Below are 18,390 nucleotides of genomic sequence, written 5' to 3' on the forward strand. Positions count from 1 at the left end.
GACCGCTGGCTCGGCCTCCGGAAATTGCGTTCGATTAACGGAAACGCGATCCCGCAACCACCCGGCGTCCTCGCGATTAATTCCCGGGGACCTTTCACGGCCGAGGGAGGGTCTCGCTATTTACAAGTCGGGGGTTGTTCGACTACAGGGTGGGGCCACCCCCCTGGTAACCTCCCAAGTTGACGAACCGCTTAGGAGGGTGCCTTCGTTGTGAGCCGATCGCGTTGCACAGGGGATGATCCTTAGACGACACGAGGACGGCGAGGAGAGCTCTTCGATTTTCAAGCTCCCCGTTTTTATATCCTCTCTTCCCCCCCGGAGGAATTAATTCTCATGGATTTTCGAATTAATCCACCCGTTTGATCAATTGCTCTGGCACTCGTTGCGTCGAATGTCTGCACCCTCCTCGTGTCGACGAGGACCGGTACACGCAGTTTCTCCTTCGCTGCTTTTCTTCTAGCTCCCCTGAGCGGTCAAGCCAGCTCGTTAGAAGAGGCTCCCGACCACCCTGGAAAATCGCGTCCATTCGGGGCTTGCCGAAAGAGAATCCAGTCTTTTCGATCGCCGAGTCTAGGGGTGTCTTTTTATAAAGATGGCAACGGCGAAGAGTCTGCCGGGGGCTTCATCGATTCGCTTCTTCGCGGGAACTCGGGGCTCCTGAAAGGCTCCAGGAAAAGGATTTGGATGGGCGTTTGCGGGCGCGTAGAAAGGATGTGATTTAACGAAAAGGTAAAAAGTACGGGAAAAACCGGAGAGAGGGAGGGAGAACCACGGAGAACACGAGGGCAACCTGGTCGCCGCTTTCCCGGGAGATCCAAGGATCACCCGGCATCGAAAGTCCTTACCGAGGGTCCCGATAAAGGACAACGAACGTATCGGTCGATCACCCTCGAGGAATAAATCCAAAATAATTTACCTGCCGATCGGGATCGGACGAAACTCCGTCCAGGGACGAGGCATGATATCGCCAAAGAGATACCACAAGGATGAGGTCGGAGGTGACGTCGATAAGGGTCTTGCATAAGGATGCCTCGACGGAGGACGTAGACAGGGGGCTTTGGAGGATGCGATTCGAGGGTAATCCCGTGGAGCGCGATGCAGGAAGGCAGGGTGGGTCGGTGCAGGTGCGGGCAGGTGCATCGAGGTGCGTGCAAGTACTCGCAGGTGGGAGCCGAGGGCGTTCAGGGAAGAGAGCCGGCAGCGGGGGGTCCCCTCCTAATGGGAAGACATCGTAATGCCGGCGTTACGTTCGAGGCTGCACTTAAATCTGAATTTATGTCTACGGGTCTATTAAGTGTACCGGATAGCGTGCGAAAGGTTAGCCCCCGCGTCTCCCTAGCTCCGTTCTCCACGGCGAGCTGGAAAAGGACGAGGTGGGGAACGCCATCCTCCTCGTGACCCCGTGGGTATCGAATTATAAATGAGCGCCCGTGCGCAAATCTTCAAGTAGAGAGAGAGGGATAAATAAGGCGGAAGGAGCTGGCGAAAACGTAGTTCCGGGCCTCACCGGTGGGTTACGTAAAGGAGGAGCGAGGTCGGGCATAAAGCGAGGCACATTCGAACCTCCGCGGGAGATATACCTACCTCGAGGTTCGAGATTGCGCTCGGATCTGCAGGGAAGGTCGAGACAAATGGAGGCGGTGCACGCGTGCACCCCGCCGGGGGTGGGTGCGGGAGGTTAGGTAAAAATATGGAGCGTCCTCGATCCTGGGCCGGGGTTCTCCCTCTCCCTGGGTGCACACTCCTCGCGCGCTACCCTGGCGCTACCCTCCACCTTGGCGGTCCCCATTGGTCGAGCGGCCGGAACTCCTCGCTCATTGGGCGCCGGCTCGGCCGATGCGAGCCAAGGGACTGGACGCGGACGGAAGCCGCGGCGCCGGCCTCAATGACGGTGGTTCACGAACGCCAGTAAGCTCGCCAACAGGATGACGAACGGCGGGTTGGCTAGCCTGAGTTGGCCCCCGTGCTGCATGGCCGCGGGGTGCTCACCTGGGAACACAAGAGACGACGTCGTCGCCCATCAAACTCCGGTCGGCGTAAATGCAACCTGGAATTGTACCCGCGACAAGGAGGGAACAACCGACCTCGAAATACACGATTAACGTTTTGGCGAGTTCGACTTCCCATTTCCCGTCCCGGCGAAAACTGCCGAAAAGTTAGGCTAGGTCCTCCCGGAAACTTTCTCCGGGGAGGGATTTTTGTCCACGCCGCGCGTCGTTAAAGCGGAAAAGCGTATTCATCCCGGAGTGGAGAACGCTGTTACCTCCTGGAATAACACCGGGGTATTGCGGGACGGCCGGTTAAAGAAACGAAAAGGAGGACGCAACCCGCCGAGCGCGGAATGATATACGAGATAATCAAGGAACCCGAAGACGTGATAAAAACGGAGAAGAGGGAGAGCGTCCGGAGGCACGCCCTGCCTCGTTGTTCATTAACCCCGGTCATACATAATTCCATCGATAAACGACTTCGTTAGCGGTTAGTCTCCCGGTTAACTTCCCGGACACGGATCCAGGTGGAAACCGACTTATTCCCTTATCGGCGGAGGCGCAGCCGACGATACCGCGTTTTAATTTGCGGGACTTATAAGGCTCCGCCGGGACCGAGGACTCCGCGACTCCTTAACGGCCCCATTGAGCCCGGGAAATGAATTCAGTTGGAAAACTGCGTGGCGCCAACAATGCGCACATTTCCCCGGTAAGGAGCTCGGAGTCGAGGAAACTCGAATGAAACTCGAGCGAAACTCGAGGGTCTTAACGGAGTCCTTCGTACCATTCAGGACGTGGACTTGCACGGTCTTGGTGTTGGCGTTGCTGGGGTGGCAAGTGTACTGCCCACTGTCGGCAGGTTGGGCCCGCTGGACCAGGAGGTAGGACGTGGTGATCTCGCCCTTCTCCGTGATCACCGATACGCCCCCCCTGGGACTGTCGTAATTTATCTCCTGCGTAGTCAGAAAATGGAAGTCGTTAGACTCGCCCGGCATCCCGAGGGACGGGGGAGATCCGGCGACGCCTTGATAAAAGGACCCGGGGAAATCTGCACCCGACTTCCCCAGCCCCGCTGGACCTCGCCAAGAAGGAGAGCTTTTAATGGCCGACATTATTCCCGGGCCCGGAGGTGTCCCCGCGGAATACGCGGAGAAAGTGCCGCCGAATGGCCCGGTAATGAAAGTACACGCGGTTCCGTGTATTCGCGATAAAGCTCGGCTATCTCAGGGGACCCTCGGCGACACCTCCGACAACCTACGACCACCTAATGCAAGGTTAATATCGGAAGAAGCGACTGGGAGTGCCCGTGAAACGGCGCCCTGGATATGCGCCGAGTTCCTCGAATTAAAAAAAAAAAAGCACCGCTATAATTTATAAGAACGTACCAAACAATCGAGTCGAAACGTTTCTCATTTTTGGTACAGTTAAGGCGACGTGAAAGTGCCATCAAAGAGGTCTCCGAATGAAATTTCATTTACGAAAAAAAAAAAAATTATAAACACATATAAGGAAATTTTTTAAAAATTGAAAATTCGTGGGTGTCAAGACCTTCCTTATAGCCTCCATTTTCGCGTTCTAAAGTTTGAAACGATTCGGTGAATCCAGTTCGGAGAAAAGTGTCATGAACCATTGATTCCTCGGATGCCACTTTAACGTCCCCTTAACCAGGGTTAGCCAGGACGGTGGGCGTCGCTTCTGGTAAGTCGAAGCGGAAGGGAAATGGTTTTTTGAAAAATGGCCGACGGCGCTTCCGGGATGCATCGACCGATGCTTCGTTATCGGGAGGCCTGGAAGCGGAAGAGACGCGCCGGGCCGATAGACACCTTATCGTTGTGCGTCCAGTAGATGGCTGGTGGAGGTTCCGGGCTGTGGCGGACGACGCAGGTGAGGTTCATAGTGCTGCCCCTGTTTATGTACATCTCCGGGCCTCCCACGATCGACGTGACGGGCTCTGAAGCATGAGAAGCAGCGAAGTGGAGTTAGGCGTCGCGAGGTCGATCTCTTCCCCCTGGTGGAATCCGTGCAGGAACTGACCGACTACCGAGAGGTGCATCGAGTGTCCTATGGGGGGCGTCGTCGACACCTGGCACTCGTATGTCCCGGAGTCCCGACGCTGCGGATACTTCACCTGGAGGGTCCAGTCCTCGGTCCTGGGGAAATGCGAGGCGACGAACCTCTGGTCCGAGGTGTACGTGTCGATCCCCACCGTCAGCAGGTGGATGTCTCGGTGCCGCACCCAGGACACCTGGAAGCAGAGAATTTCCGTCTCGAGTCCTGTGGGGAGGTCCTTGGCAATCGCTAAAAGGCTAGTTAAATTCCCTGGATGCGACCGGAAGGTCCGAGCTTGATAAGATGTTCGTTGAAAGCCCTTTGGGCGAGGCTCTATCTTCCTCGCCGCGGAGAAGAGTGAGCCTTGCGTTTCTATCCAGGACCTTTAACGGTCGCCGATGCTTTCAGCCACTCCGGGTAAGCGGAACGTACACGGTGGACCATTACCCAGGTGTCCCAGTGGAGGTTATGTCGGCAAGACCCTAGCTTCTAAGCGGAGGCTCTCCGGGACGCTCGTCTAAGTCTACTCTCTGCTCTCCGGTCGATCATCAATACCAAGATTTCTCCCATTTGCCGGCCTTAACGGTTGTGCATTTTTAAAAATCCATTAAAAGGAGGAGCCATCTAGCTTCAACCTGTTGCTGGTCTCGACACGCCACAGGGTTGAATTATTAATAAAGAAACGAAGGGGGGCGGCACAGGTGAAACGGGTCCTGTCGCCGTTGGCACCGAATTCCCGGAAATCCCAGGTGAAAAATAAAGGAAGGGCTGTCGATTCCGATCAGCCCTTTTCCCGGAGTCCCTTCAAGACGCGTCGATGCCGACATTTTCCCGATAATTCCCCGACTCCGCGGGGCCGGGTTTAATAACCGCCGTGGATGCGGTTTTTTTAGATGTTTCGGCTGGGCCAGAGGACGGCGATCGGTCCTCCGGGTTATGCGAGGACGATGATGGAAAAACCGAATTAGGGGCTCTTAATGAGCCTTACCGCGACCTGTTGCCGGTCCCAGGGCAGGAATTACGAGGCTCCCCCGGAGAGTTTACGAAAAGATCACGCCGCCTCCTCCACCGGGGGGGAGGACGGGTGCCAGGGAACGTTCATTTCCTACGAGGAATTCCCGTAATGACTTTCGCGAAGGAGAAACGGGGGGCGGCCATCGGGGGAGGAAAATGCCCCGGCACTCGGCTGCTCCCCAGGGAAGAAGAATGGGCTAAGCGCGATCGCAACTGGCACGCGAGTTCCGCTGCAATTGGCGCGACTCGTTGATTCCTCGTCTCGACGATCGAAGTCTATTTACCCGGAGGGGGGCTCGTAACCTTTCCTCCGAGGCGTCACGTCCGAGCTGTTACTCGGCTCCTTTAACCCCGGAAACGCCCCGCCTTGTAAACGTCATAACCCGGGATCAGCCGAGGATGCGTTCCTCGGGAAAGTGGGAAAGAGAGGTTAGGAATTTTCCACCGTTGATACGAAATTACTGTCAATCTTTAAGAGGGTATTACCGTCTAGAAGCTTGTTTTTTGTATAATTCCTAAAAATTACTTAAAAAACAAGTTCCTAGACGATAATACCCCCTTAAGGAAGGGATTTTTCTTAGTAAAGTTTAGATGTTGTCCTTTCGTCGTTAAACGGCGGTTTTATATTTTTTCCCAAAGAATTTCAAAATACGAGAGTTCGACTGGTGAACGTCGAAAAGAGACTCGGGCCCTCGAAGTGGAAAAGGCAGAATTTATGTCAGGCACGGCCAGGAGTCGTCGCCGTGCCTGACCTGCTCTATTGGGCTAGGTCAGGCTTGGCCCACCCTATTCTCCTAGGTCAGGCACGACCTACCCTATTCTCCTAGGTCAGGTCCAACCGCCAGTCACCGCGATCCCCGACGGGCGCACCTAACCTCGCTTTTTCCTCCCAACTACCGAGACTCCGTCCCACGTCCGCACATATCCACGTACATATGTAATAACGTAATTGGCGCGGCTAGGAGATTCTTCCCTCCGACGATACCGCGTCTATTTACCCGGCGGAAAGCTCGTAAGCCTTCCTCGGAAACGTCACGTCCCGGCTGTTACTCGACCCTCCCCGGAAACGCCGCACCTTATAAACGTCATAATCGAGGATTTACCTACTCGGCATTCGCGGGCCCATTCCTTCGGGAGAGGTCGCTTAATTCCTCCGGTGAAAAAGCTCGGAACGACCGGGAGCTATCGGAGGAATGGCGGGACAGGAATAAAGGGGAGCCCGGCGTTGTTCGGCATCTCGTGAAAAATTGCGATCTCGGGGCTCTCCCGATCGGGGCTCAAAGCTCGAACACAATCGGCGAGCTTGCAAAGAGAGGAAAGCAAATTCCATCCCCCGTCCCCTGCGTCGCTTCCCGAAGATCGATCGACCCTCTCCTTAACCGGGGGGGTAGGAAATCCTAATCAACTTCAATTATTTCATCCAAACTCGAGTTAATCCTGGAAAAGCTCCGCCTGGGCAGATGTCGGGGGAGGCGGAGGACACGAATAATGGGAACCTATCAGCCGGTACTCGCGGGAGGGCGAAGGGAGGAGAAAATCGAGGTAAAGGCGGGGAAAAAAATGGCGAAAAGTCTCGGCCGGGCCTCGGGAAATCGAACCTCCGAGCTCGCTCGCGGAGCAGCATTACCAAAGCCTCCAAAACGTGCAGCAAAACTCCACCTGCTGGCACTCCAGAGCTCGGGCCAGACTTATTTCGTCGCCTTCCGACCCCTTCAGCGACACGAATCTATATTTCCTGGCACGAAGCCGCACTATCGACCTCATCTCGCCGAGAAATTCGACGTTCCCACGTACCGAGTTATTTCGATCCCCCCAACGTGACCCAGTTGCGCCTGCGTATCTCACTTGTTACGAACAAAATCCCACCTCCCCTTCTTAACGAATCGCCCACCCTCGGGAAGACGAAACTCTCGGACGGTCTGGCCACCCTAATTGGGCCGGTATCGCCAAGTTTCGCAACTTCGTCGCAATTCCTATTTTTCCTGCCGACCCACCCCAAGGGAGAATTTTCGGAGGAAATTTCGTCCCCACGTGACAAATTTCGAGAAACAATTGCCGACGACCACCTTTTCGCGAGGAGTCCCACGAACGAGATTTTAGAAATAAATTATAATTGATTTCCCCCAAACTTCCGGGGGAATTTCGTTTAGTTTCCGCCTTCCATAGTCGAGGCGACAATGTCGAGTCGAGAACGGCTTTCCCCGGGAATTCCGCCGTGAATGGCGAAATGCCCGCAAAAACCGCGATCAAATATTTTACCGTCGACGGTGTCGCGTTATTAGCGGGCCGGCAATTAAATGTACACCGTTGCGAGGGTAAAAATAACCGGGCGTGTTTTAATATCAAATTATGCGCTCCCTCAGGAGCGAAATTCGGGGTACGACGTCAGGATCCCCGATGCGTGGACGGTTTCGTAATTCGCGGACAGCGGGAATTATTTCCGAGGTCCGGGATAAATTTTCGAACTCGAAGGTTAACAATCGCATTCATTGAAAGAGTGGGGGGAAATTCCTCCATTTGGACCTAAATCGCGCTTCCAACGTGCATTCGGAAAGCTTAATTCCCGGGGAGTAGGAACGCTCGGTATTTATTTTGAGGTGGAATAAAAAATGAACGGGGAAACTTTCGCCGCGTTCCGCGGTAGTTTGATTAACGGAGAAAGATGTAAAATTCCCCTCCCTGGCATCAAATCGTCCACGCGAGCTCGAAAGCTCCGGGGAACGGCGTGCATCGCGATGCGCCCAGTTTCGCGTTTCATAATTCACGTAACAGCGGTCCGAGGGCCCGAATGCAGGAATTTTTGTAGAACGCAATGGCCAAATATTTTATACATCTCGCAAACAGACACCGTCGTTTTGGTCTCGACAGGGAGCTTTTCAAACAAGCCTTCGCGCACGGGCACTCGATTAATTTGTACGCAACTAACGGAAACCGAGCCTGGAAAATTGTTCCTCCCCAGAGACGAAACCGGGAATTCCATCTCTCCCGGGATTTTATTTCGAGTCGCGTCTAAAACGCGCTCAAAGGAAGTAACGCCGAGGAAGACCTTCGCTAAAAGGTGCGGTGAGATATTTTGGGTAACATTTGAGAAGCTCCCGGAAATTTTCGGACATTTTCCACTCTCCCGGGCGACTTGATTATCGTTGACATAAGAATCTGCCTTTCCACGGAGCCCCGGGGTGGATTTAATTCCTGGAAAATGCAGGAGGGAAGAAAAGGAGAAGAAGGACCAGGGAGGGTAACGCCGGTTTCGGGCTCGTCCTGGATATTTTGTGTCCCGCCGAAAGCTTCCTCGATCGAGAAGAGAAGACTGTCGGACGCCTGTTCGACTTCTCTCTCCTCGGAAAAATTCAAATGAGAATCCTCGACTCGTGCCTTTGCCCTCTCTCGGAGCGTTCCCTCGCATAAAACGCCTTCTTCCCCCCGGACAACCTAATACAGCGTTAAAGAGGGTTCGGGGGAACTTTTTACCATGTAAATTTACCGACATCTTAGTTCCCTGCTATTCCGCGGAGGAAAGAGAAGAGCCCGAAAACTCGGGCCGCGCGCAGACCGGAAGGATCCTTCCAGGATCGCGATAGGAAATTGAACCGTATCCTTCGATGTCCGAGGAAAATCGAGGAAAACAGTCCCCGTATGACTGAAACATTCCATTAAAAGGATAATTCCCCCTCGATTCCCTTTTATTATTATTTATCTTCCTTGATGGACTTTCGCTCCGAGCCAACGAGCAACCGTCGCTCGTCACTTCCAACCCTTCCATCCCGATGATTATACGAGACGCCAATGGCTCTAATCGACTCGTCGAGCTTTTCCCACCGAATTTGTCGGCCGGTTAGAGCGATTCCCCGGGATTGTTTACGAGGGTGGAAGAAATAAAGGAAGAGGGGCCCGATGAAAATTCATCGAGTGTCACGTCAAAGTCCCATCGGGGAAGCCTCGACTGTCTCGCCGGGCTCGAGAGTGGCTCGTTATTCCGCGTATCGCCCTGCCCCGAAGAGATTCATGAATTCTACCCGCGGCGGAATTAATTCCGCAGAACCGAGCCCAGGACCCGAAACCCTTTCGCCCGATCTTTCCTTTTCATCCCGCGGGAAGATCCTCCCGTTTCGGGAGGGTGGACGCACCGCGAGTGGCTCGTTACGTCTCTCGTCGTTTACCCCGGAATTCATGAATTCCGTCCAGGAGAGGTGGGCGGAAAAGCCGGCGTCCGAGGGGTGCGTATCTACAATTCTAGACGGTATTATAAGCAAATGACCGGACTCGGCAACCACCCCCGAGTATTGATCTCATCCCAGGGAGGACGTCGATATTTCCGGCCGGTTTTCCTCCCTTTTCGACGGAGTCATTTCGATGTCGTTAACTCGACCCAATTGCGTGTACGCGGACGAAAACGGAAACGCCGAGATTAACCGATCGCGCCTTTGCCTGGGAACGAGCCTCGAAAAACTCCCGATTATCGGTTATTCCCGGGTTATTCCCATAATTCGGCAGGTGGACGGACCTAGATGAAAAATTGGCACGCGGAGAGGGAACGGGAGGTATTTTATTATTCCCCGGGAAAATCGGAGAAAACGACCAGGAGACCCGCGGAAAATCCTCGGAGCTCGGTTAAGCCAGCCGTTATTTAAAATTGGGGGCTTTCGAAATTTTCAACAATTTTTACGGCCACGTAGAGACCTCACATCCGGGGATTTATACGGAATTCCGGATTTCCTTCCGAAAACTCTTGACTGGGGAGCGCGACTCCAAGATGGCCGCCCGGGACCAAAATGGCGGCCTCTCGACCAGACTCGCAAACTCTGCCTCGCGTTCGAAACTCCGGGATCTGGGGATAAAATGTACATCCGCGAATCGCGGAATTCCATTCGCGGCTCCGACGAATTATGCGGAATTCTTCGGCCGTCCTTTCCGCAGTCGGCGCACGTAAAAACGGGCGTTGTATCCGCGCGATTCCGCGTAAGCTGAGAGAGAGCCGCGTTCGAGAAGTTCCCGGCTCATGGTCTCCGCATTATTCATACCGCGGGAGAAAGGAGGGAAAAAGAAAAAAAAATTCAAGTTTTACAAGTAACAAGTTATCTTCGGCCTGGGCATTAACGAGCGCGTGAGAAAAGGAGGATAAACCGCTCTTGAATAAATTCCCCGCGGAAAGTCGGCGTCTTCGCTCTTATAAGGACGTCCGCTTTAACGCCGCAAGAAGTCCGCCAAGTTTCGGGGGAACTGTTCCAATTGTCGTCGGATTATCATAAAGTGCAGTACCCAAGGGATCATTACCAAGACTTGAAAGTATTATTAATTCCTTAAATTAGGGAATTATCTATAATAAGACACCTCTCGATTTTTTAAGTATTTTTTTTCTGGGCCGCTCAATCGCGTAAATTGGTTTTATCACGAAGATGAACGTTTCGGAGTTCACGTTGATGTCGTATTTTTCATTTTTTTTTTCTTTCTTTTTTTTCGGTACCGTTTTGAGGCCAGAGACGTTCGTATCGAGCGAAACCTACATTACGGTTCCATTCTTCCCCGAGTACAATTACCGTCGGCGTTTTGTGCGAAATCCGACGTGACGGCCGGCTTGTCATAAACATTTGACGTTCGGTATGGATTTAACGGCCCGCTACAGGGATGCATTATTCATAACGATAAACATTGCCTCGAGAAGAAAGGGGCTCGGATTTACAAACACCACTCCTCCGGCGGGGAACACCGACGTTGTCCGAAACGTGAGATTCCGTTATTAAAACCGTGACGTTAATTAACACGCTAAATCGCGGGAGTAACGGCGCAAAAACGGCCCGTCATTCGCCGCGGTGCATTACGGCCTCTAAGTTGAAATTCCCCGGGGAAAAACAGATAAATCGCGAAACGAGATTTGACTTTAATTAACGCGCCAATTTTATCCATTCCGCCTATAAATCCCGGAGGCATTAATTCGCGAGCCACGGCAATTTTCGTCCGACAAAGTTTCGGGGTCTTCTCGATTACTCCCACCCGCGGAAAAACTTGGATTCGTCCGGAAGGCGCGGCTTTATTGGTCGCCATCTTGGAATATTGAATATTCATCGCGCGAGAGAAGAGCGCGAAGAATCCGAGATCGGGGAATTAAAAGGTTTCGAGAACCGCGAGGAAATCCACCATTTTAGAACTATTCCTCGTCACGTCTCGAGTTTTCCCGGAATTCCTTCCCATTTCTTGGCCCCGCAGCGCACCTTCGATCCTTCGCGTCCGACGCGTCCTCGAGGCGGCCGCCATTTTGGAGCCCGGAATTTTTAATATTCATCCCCGAAACCTAATATTCAGGTATCAGAACTCTAACACCGCGAGATAGCGGTCCATTTCGGGGCTATCGATCGCCAGGTACATACATTTCAAGATTTCCTTCTTTTCCTACCCCTAAACACCTGGGTTTTCCCTCGAGAAGCTCGACGCCTCCTCGAGGCGGCTGCCCCCTGTATCGGCCGCCATATTGGAATATTGAATATTCATTACTCAAAAGGAGAGGCGTCGGAGAATTCGGGACGGCCCGATATTAAACGGCGGAATTAAACCCGAACCGGTAATCCTATATCATCTCGCAATCTCTAACCGAGCTTCTACCTCGTGTTCCTTTTACAGCGTCCACCCCGACGCCCGAACAACGGCGCGCGTCACCAGCGAGGTGGAATCCCATTGGAATATTCCACTTTCAAATCGAGGGAATTTACGATATCGAGTAGCTCCACCATCCCCCTTAAACGAGGGGCCGTTATAATATCGAGGGTAATATCGAAATATAAAACGGTCGGGACATTCCATTTTCGAGTTGGTGCCGAGTCCCCCCACGTGCGCGGCATAAACGAGGACTCGTCTCCAAGGAGGGCGAACTTCCTCCGGGTAGCTTCGTCGTCTAGTCGCCATCTACTCGATGCTCTTTGGCGGATTCTTCTTAGCCGAGTTCTCCGTCGTTAAGCCCTTTTGTCTCGTTCCGGGTGAACGTGTCTTCGCGGCTTCTCTCCTCCGCCGTTTCCAGGGCCGCCATCTTTCTTCCGGCGTTAGTGACAAACGACTAACGGCTAGTTTCGCAGTTAATAGTCCGCTAGTCCCGGGGAAATAGTTCGGCCGAACGGTTGCGCGCCGAGTAGTTACGCTGAGAAATTAGAGCCTTAAGTACGCCGGCTATTTTCGCGAGAGGTAGTTACCGTTTAACGGCTTCTTATATATCATCGGACGCCGCCGTTACGGCCAGCCGTTAATCGGCCGAGTATTGTGTACGGGGTAACGGATGCAAAGCGATCGTCGGCGTTCCCTCCCAAAGTCTTTCGGCCGTTATTGAAACCATAACGAATTTATATTAGGAATATACGACCCCGCGGTAAATCCACGCCGAGGGTAGGCGACGTCCATTTCCAAAGAAACCTGGCAAACGGATTTCTCTGCGGCCCTCGTCGAGTATCTTCGCGGGTCAGCCTCGTTAAGAATCCTCGCCGGGTGTGTTTCGTCGGGTAGTTCCGTTGGCTCGGGAGGTCCCCTCGTTTTTCGCCCATGTTTTTCGACTCTTTTCATCTCCGTCCCGTCGTTAAGCCCTTTTGTCCCGTCCCCATGGAACGCGTCCCTCCCGGTCTCCTCCGGCAAGCCTCGCTTCGGGATTCCGCTTGTTCGTAGCTGCCTACTAACTACGCGTTACTCGAAAAAAATAATTACTGGAATAATTTTCCCTTCCTTTATCGGTGCCCCTTTATCTCCTCGCTTTTGTCTCCGGCTCTTACCTCTCCTCCCTGACCCTCCGATATCGAAGCCGCCTCTCGTTCCGCATCCGCCCGAGTAGTTTCGTTCAACGCCGTTATCTCCCCTCTTTCTCCTCTCTCGGTAGTCACATCACGCGCCTCGGCAACTTCTTCGTGGACCGATCGGCCGATATTTGCCTGGGTAGTTTCGTTCGTTAGTTGCCCCGGTAGCTCGGCCTGGCCGCTCGTTTTCGTCCGTGGCCTCGTTAGGTAGTTTCTCGGGGTAGCTCCGGCTTGGTTAGCTCTCGGCTCGCGCGAAACTCCCTCAATGTGTACGTTCTTCGCGCGACTCTTTTCAACTCGGTCCTCACGTCGTTAAGCCCTTTTGTTTCGTCCCCGAGGGGAACGTGTCTTCGCGCTCGGTTCTCTTACTCCGGTTTCTCCATCTCCTTCCTTCTCCCTTGGCCGGCCCACAACGAGTAGCACCCAGTTTCTCGATTAATCCTACGGCTCTAATTCCGCGGGACGTTTGAGCACCCGCGAGATTAAAGGGACCCGCGTAAAGAGCGTTAACGCGCCCAACGACCAGCTCCAGGAAACGCGAAACGGAGGGCCTCCATTTCTTCCTGCCTTTCAGCCCACTTCGATTGCCCGTTAACCTCGAAACAACGGCACGTCTTCGAAAGGAATTCCATTCGAAATACGTGTAACGAAGTCATCCCGTCTGCAACGCGTTTCTTCAAAATTGCGGGAAAATTGAAAATTCCGGACGCCTCGTGACAAAACAATTGGCAAAAATTCTCTCCTCTGGTGTTTCGGGGTATGACGAATTTTTCCGAATTCCCGAATCTCCGAGTCGTTAACGCCAATGTCAATCGGTTCGGTTCATTCTTCCGGGGAGTTTTCAGAAAAGCGGTTTTCCATTTCGGACCGGGGTTCGACGGGGCCCTCCGGGGAGGGGGTTCAATGGTCCCCGCTAAACATTTCATCCCAGACTTCGAATTTCGGTCGACAAGAGAAACCCTCGACGTCAGAGGGGTGTCGACGGGCGTTAAGGCGTTAAACGACGAACAGCTCGGATCTCGAAACGCGAGGCGAGAAGTTAGACACTTGGAGCCCTCAAACTTCCGACATCCGGCCAGGTTGGAATCAACCTTGTATTCGGCAAATATAATAATTTCGCGAGGCGAGGATCGGCGAAAAAGAGAAAAAAAAAAAAGAAATTCAAATCATCGTTATACGGCGCTCCAAGTGTCTAAGAGATATTAAATAATAATCATAACCCAGTAATACATGTATATATAAATACGTGCATGCGGCATACCCACGCCATCTCGCGCAGATTTAAAAGCCCAGTTTCGCTGAAAATCTCCAAGGAGGAGGATATAAATTGAAATGAAAAAAAGAAAGAGGAAAAAAAATTCATACCGAAATTCGAATCTCCAGGAGGAAGCTGCGTAATTAAAGGGCCCTCGGGATCGGTAAATCTCCCGGCAAAGAGTAATCCCAACGATACGCGAAGGTAAAAAACCAAAAGCGCCGCACATCAAGGCGCCCAACACACCTAGGCGGTTTTCACCGGGAAACTTTCTCGTGGAAAGATGCCCGCGAACTTTCGACATCCGGGATCCAATTTAAATATTTCCCCGAGCCTCGAAAGAACTCCGTTAACTCGTTAATGTCGTTCCGCGCCCTCGTAATTCACTGATTACTTTTTACGCAGGGGAAGGGGACGTAAAGTGATTGCACCCCGTACGATGGCGGAGAAGGGCCGAGCCGCGAAATTGCATTAACGACGGGATAACCAATTATCCGGAGGTCGCGTTTGACCGTGCTCGATTTTTCCCCGGAAGGGGGACAAAAACGCCAGGGGTCTAAACACCAGGGATTTAATTTGAAAAATCAAGCTTGAATTGAGATCCCTTGAATGGCCCCTTTCCTACGAGGTCCTGAAAGGACCTGGACCTTTCGAGCTCGGCTCGAATACACATCCCGGGTCGATGTATCGATGCATCGATGCATCGATACGGAAATTTATCAAAATTCCCCCAGTAATCCGAATCGATTTCCATCGGTGTTCCTTGCTGCACGGATACGTCCGAGCCGGCCATCGCTCGCAGGATCGCGATCCACGATAATCCTTATAAATAAATAAACAAATAAATACAACGCCCTCAAATTTGAAACAGCACGATCGAGGGGGCCAGGTCCGACGAGAATTTTCACCCTGTCGGCATTTTTCCAAACATTTCTCTGGTTCCGCCGAAAAAAAAAAAAGAAATAAATAAATAAAAAAGGAAGGGTGAGAGTGGAGGGTTGTAGAGGTTTCCCACATCCGGGAAAAACGAGGAAATCTCTCCTGGTTCAGGGGACGGCATCCAGCGGGACGCGGTTCCCGGTTTTTCCCGGTCCCTCCGCATCTTGGTCGCGAAAAACGCGGCGAGATCCCCGCACCATCCCGGTCGCTAATCCGGGAACAGGTACCTCGTTTGCATATTTGCGCCGAGGGTGTGTCTAAAAAGGCACTCGTAGGAGCTTCCAACCTTTAACCAGCCGGCTCCCTGATTAATTCCAGGAGCGGGTCCCAACGACGCTCGGTTAGTGTCCCACCTTTGATATCCCGGTTTTTCCCCGTCGCGGGGCCATCCAAAATTCAAAACCCTGGCGGGTAACGAGGGCTAACCTGGAGGTCGCTCTGGAGTATTTACCCCCGTTTAAGCGCGGCTCCGTTTCGGAATCCCGCTCTCGATTTCACCGGGTCCCGAGGGAATCCAGTCTCTCCGGGGCGGTATCCCCGCGAAAGGATCCCGGGAACACCCTCCAGGACGTGCTTTCGCATAGCTGGCGGTTCTTGCGCCAAACGGGAGCACGATTATCCCCCGGTCATCGGGGTAGACGGGGAGGAGTACCGCCAATGAAGGCCAACGTTTGCTCCAGATCGCGGTCGATGATCATCGACCGGTCGTTTGCGAGTCCGGGGCCGCAGGTGGCGCGATTCCCGTCATCGTCATCGTCCTCATCGCCGTCATTGTCATCCCTGCCCGTGCCATTTGCGTTTGGCCGCAGCCTCGACGAGTCAACGAGCTGCACTTCCGCATCTCGACCTCGACACGAGCCATCGCTCGGATGCACAAACACGGGGATGGACGCCGTCCCCTCGAGCGGGTGCGCAACGTGCGCCTAAGTAGACAAGGAAGCTAAACGTGTCGTCCTGTTCTACACTGGCAGGGTATTTGCCCTAGGTGGTCGGACAACGCGTTCGTTCCCTAACTGCTCGGAATATGGGGACGAGACGTACGTACCGTGCGGTCTCCTAAATTTCTCACGCGGCAGTTCAGAACAGCAGTCTTCCCGACGAGGGCCGTCACGTTGTGGGAAGCGGCGACGTCGAAATAGGGCCCCCTGTCCAAGGGCTCGAAGTCCCTGTCCTCCTGGCTGTCGTCGTCGGATGCGCACCGGCCAGGACCTTGGGCTGAAGCGAACAAAAATCCCATCTCATACCCCGTCAAGAATACCATGAATTTAATATTATCGAATTTTATTCATTCGTACACATGGGATGTTCGGTTCGTTAAAGGGAAATTGGATTCCCGAGACGAGGAAGGCGGCGGGGCGCTACGAGGACTACACGATGCAACCGTATGCACCGAGGACCCTCGAGGCACTTAGGAGCACCGTCGTTCGTCATCCCGAGACGTCATCGCAGGGTCCACCGACAAGGCAGGGGAAACCGTTCACGGGGTGGAAATGCAAGCAAGAGTTGGCCAACGCCCCATTCGAGATGATGGATGGGCGCAAACGTGGCCGACCGTTTGCTTCTTCCAGAGCGATCTGCAGCTGGATCGTTGGATGCTGGGACCTCGCGGTGGAGTAATCGCGAGGGGGATCTCTCGGTCGAAAATTTTTATACGATAGGAAGGGAGAACCGTGTTTCACAGTGGCATGGTCGCCCAAGGGAGGACCCGGTGCCCCGTCGATGGCCCGAACGCGTCGATACGACGACTCGTTGACTCGACAAATTCATCCGATGCAATCGAAGGCCCGATCGGGTTGACGTTCGGATGGACCTGGGTGACCCGCCGATAACCGCGGCCTATCCGCCTACTATCCGGAGTCTATTCCCCGATTCGGATTCCCGTCGGGAGGGGCACCAGGGGGTCGATAAAGGAGCGGAGGAGCCGGGGAGCGTTCTCGAGTCATTGGGCGCCGGGCTTTTTCACGCCCCGGGCGCCCGGGGAGGAAAATCAGACGGGAAGAACACTCCCCGGTTCCGGGTTCCCCTTTTCAAGAGGGCTCTCCTTTCATCCCAGGGATGGATTCCCTCGCCCCTTTGTCCGCCCGCCCTGAGTCTCCTGGCCGGACGGACCCTAAAAAGGTCCAAAAACTCAAGAAGCCTCGAACCCCCGCCAACGGCTCCCCACTCAAAATATCCATCCCGGAGAACCTGTAACCACCGCCCATAAATAATTTCCCTCGAATTGTAAGTACCACTCGCAGGGTGGAAACGGTATCGCGGGTTCTTCATTTAATTCACGGGGTTTCTTTAAAAGGGCAAAAATCTTCCCTTGAGAAGGGAGGAGGGACCCGACGGAGTCGAGGATGCGGAACTCACCGGCGAACAAGAGGCCCAGCGTCAGCAGTAGGTTCCTCATCTTTCCTCAGCCACCCGCGCCGTCGTCCTCGCCCTCGTCCCCGTCCTCGAGGTCCGTCGTGGCGAGGCTGAGACGCGCTCGTTCCGCGTCCTCGGGCGCCTCCTCTACCGCGAGCAAGGGTCGGCTCCTTTTATAAGGACGGCTGCGAACCGCCCCATCGAGGGGTCGTTTCCCCGAGGGGCTCCATTCGTCGCCAGACCTCTCGGGACGTCTCCTCTCGCGAAGCTCACATGTCGGAGGTCGAGTCCCTGGCCGAGTCGAGTCCTGCCTCGAAGGGCTCCCCTATTTTCGAGGTCACTCGTCCTTCGTCCCGAAAGTTCTCTCGAGTCTCGAGGATCCCTCCAAAAAGCCCATCCTCGTCGTCTGGAGCTATCCCCGGTGAGGCGTTCTCCTCCGGAAAGCTCGTCCACCCTTCGGTCGAAACGAACTCTCCGATTTCCGTGGCCTCCTCGAGTCGTAATTTCAACCCTACTTGGAACCTTCGTGGGAACTCGATTTTGCACAAGTTCCCTTTTTTTATGCCACGTAAAAAACCCACTTGACCATCACTCGAGATCGAGATTATTTTCCCTCACCGTCGTCTTATCGCGAAGGTGTACAAGAAATGGCAATTTCTTTCCTCAGAAAATCAAATTCAGATTTTTCCTTCCTCTCCTTTCCGTCATTAATCGCTCCCGTAAGAATACGGTGAAGGGTCGAGTTACGCGCGCAAAGTGGTCCAATTTCTGGTTAAAAGTTAAGGTCTGTCATAAAGGTCCCAATAGGGTCAAAATTTCGATTAGAGTCCTCGCCGGCGGAATTAAGAGCGTGCTCGCCCCCCGGAAATGGCGGGAAAGGGGACGAAACGAGACGTCCCCCGTAAATCGGCCGACCCGAGAGTCCGATCGGAATCCAATCCGCCCGATGCCAATTGTTTCGTCCAATTATCGTAACTCGCTCGAGGTCGACATTAGCGTTCTCTTTATATCCGCCGTCCCGTTCCCG

The 18,390-nt window shown here is 53.6% G+C and overlaps 1 protein-coding gene across 1 annotated transcript; it reads right to left on the reverse strand.

Moving 5' to 3' along the window:
- Window positions 1–1,002: 1,002 nt before the first annotated feature.
- LOC105701876 (lachesin) lies at window positions 1,003–17,541 on the reverse strand. The gene is made up of 6 exons (XM_012429008.1): window positions 17,367–17,541; window positions 16,057–16,226; window positions 4,023–4,233; window positions 3,812–3,939; window positions 2,773–2,941; window positions 1,003–1,989 (listed from the first exon to the last, which is right to left on the reverse strand). The coding sequence occupies exons 1-6, from the start codon at window positions 17,404–17,406 to the stop codon at window positions 1,883–1,885; spliced, it is 825 nt and encodes a 274-aa protein (XP_012284431.1). The 5' UTR covers window positions 17,407–17,541; the 3' UTR covers window positions 1,003–1,882.
- Between the last annotated feature and the right edge of the window lie 849 nt (window positions 17,542–18,390).

The sequence above is a fragment of the Orussus abietinus genome, unplaced genomic scaffold, assembly GCF_000612105.2.
Source record: "Orussus abietinus isolate OABI.00-Male unplaced genomic scaffold, Oabi_2.0 scaffold24, whole genome shotgun sequence".
Lineage (NCBI taxonomy): Eukaryota > Metazoa > Arthropoda > Insecta > Hymenoptera > Orussidae > Orussus > Orussus abietinus.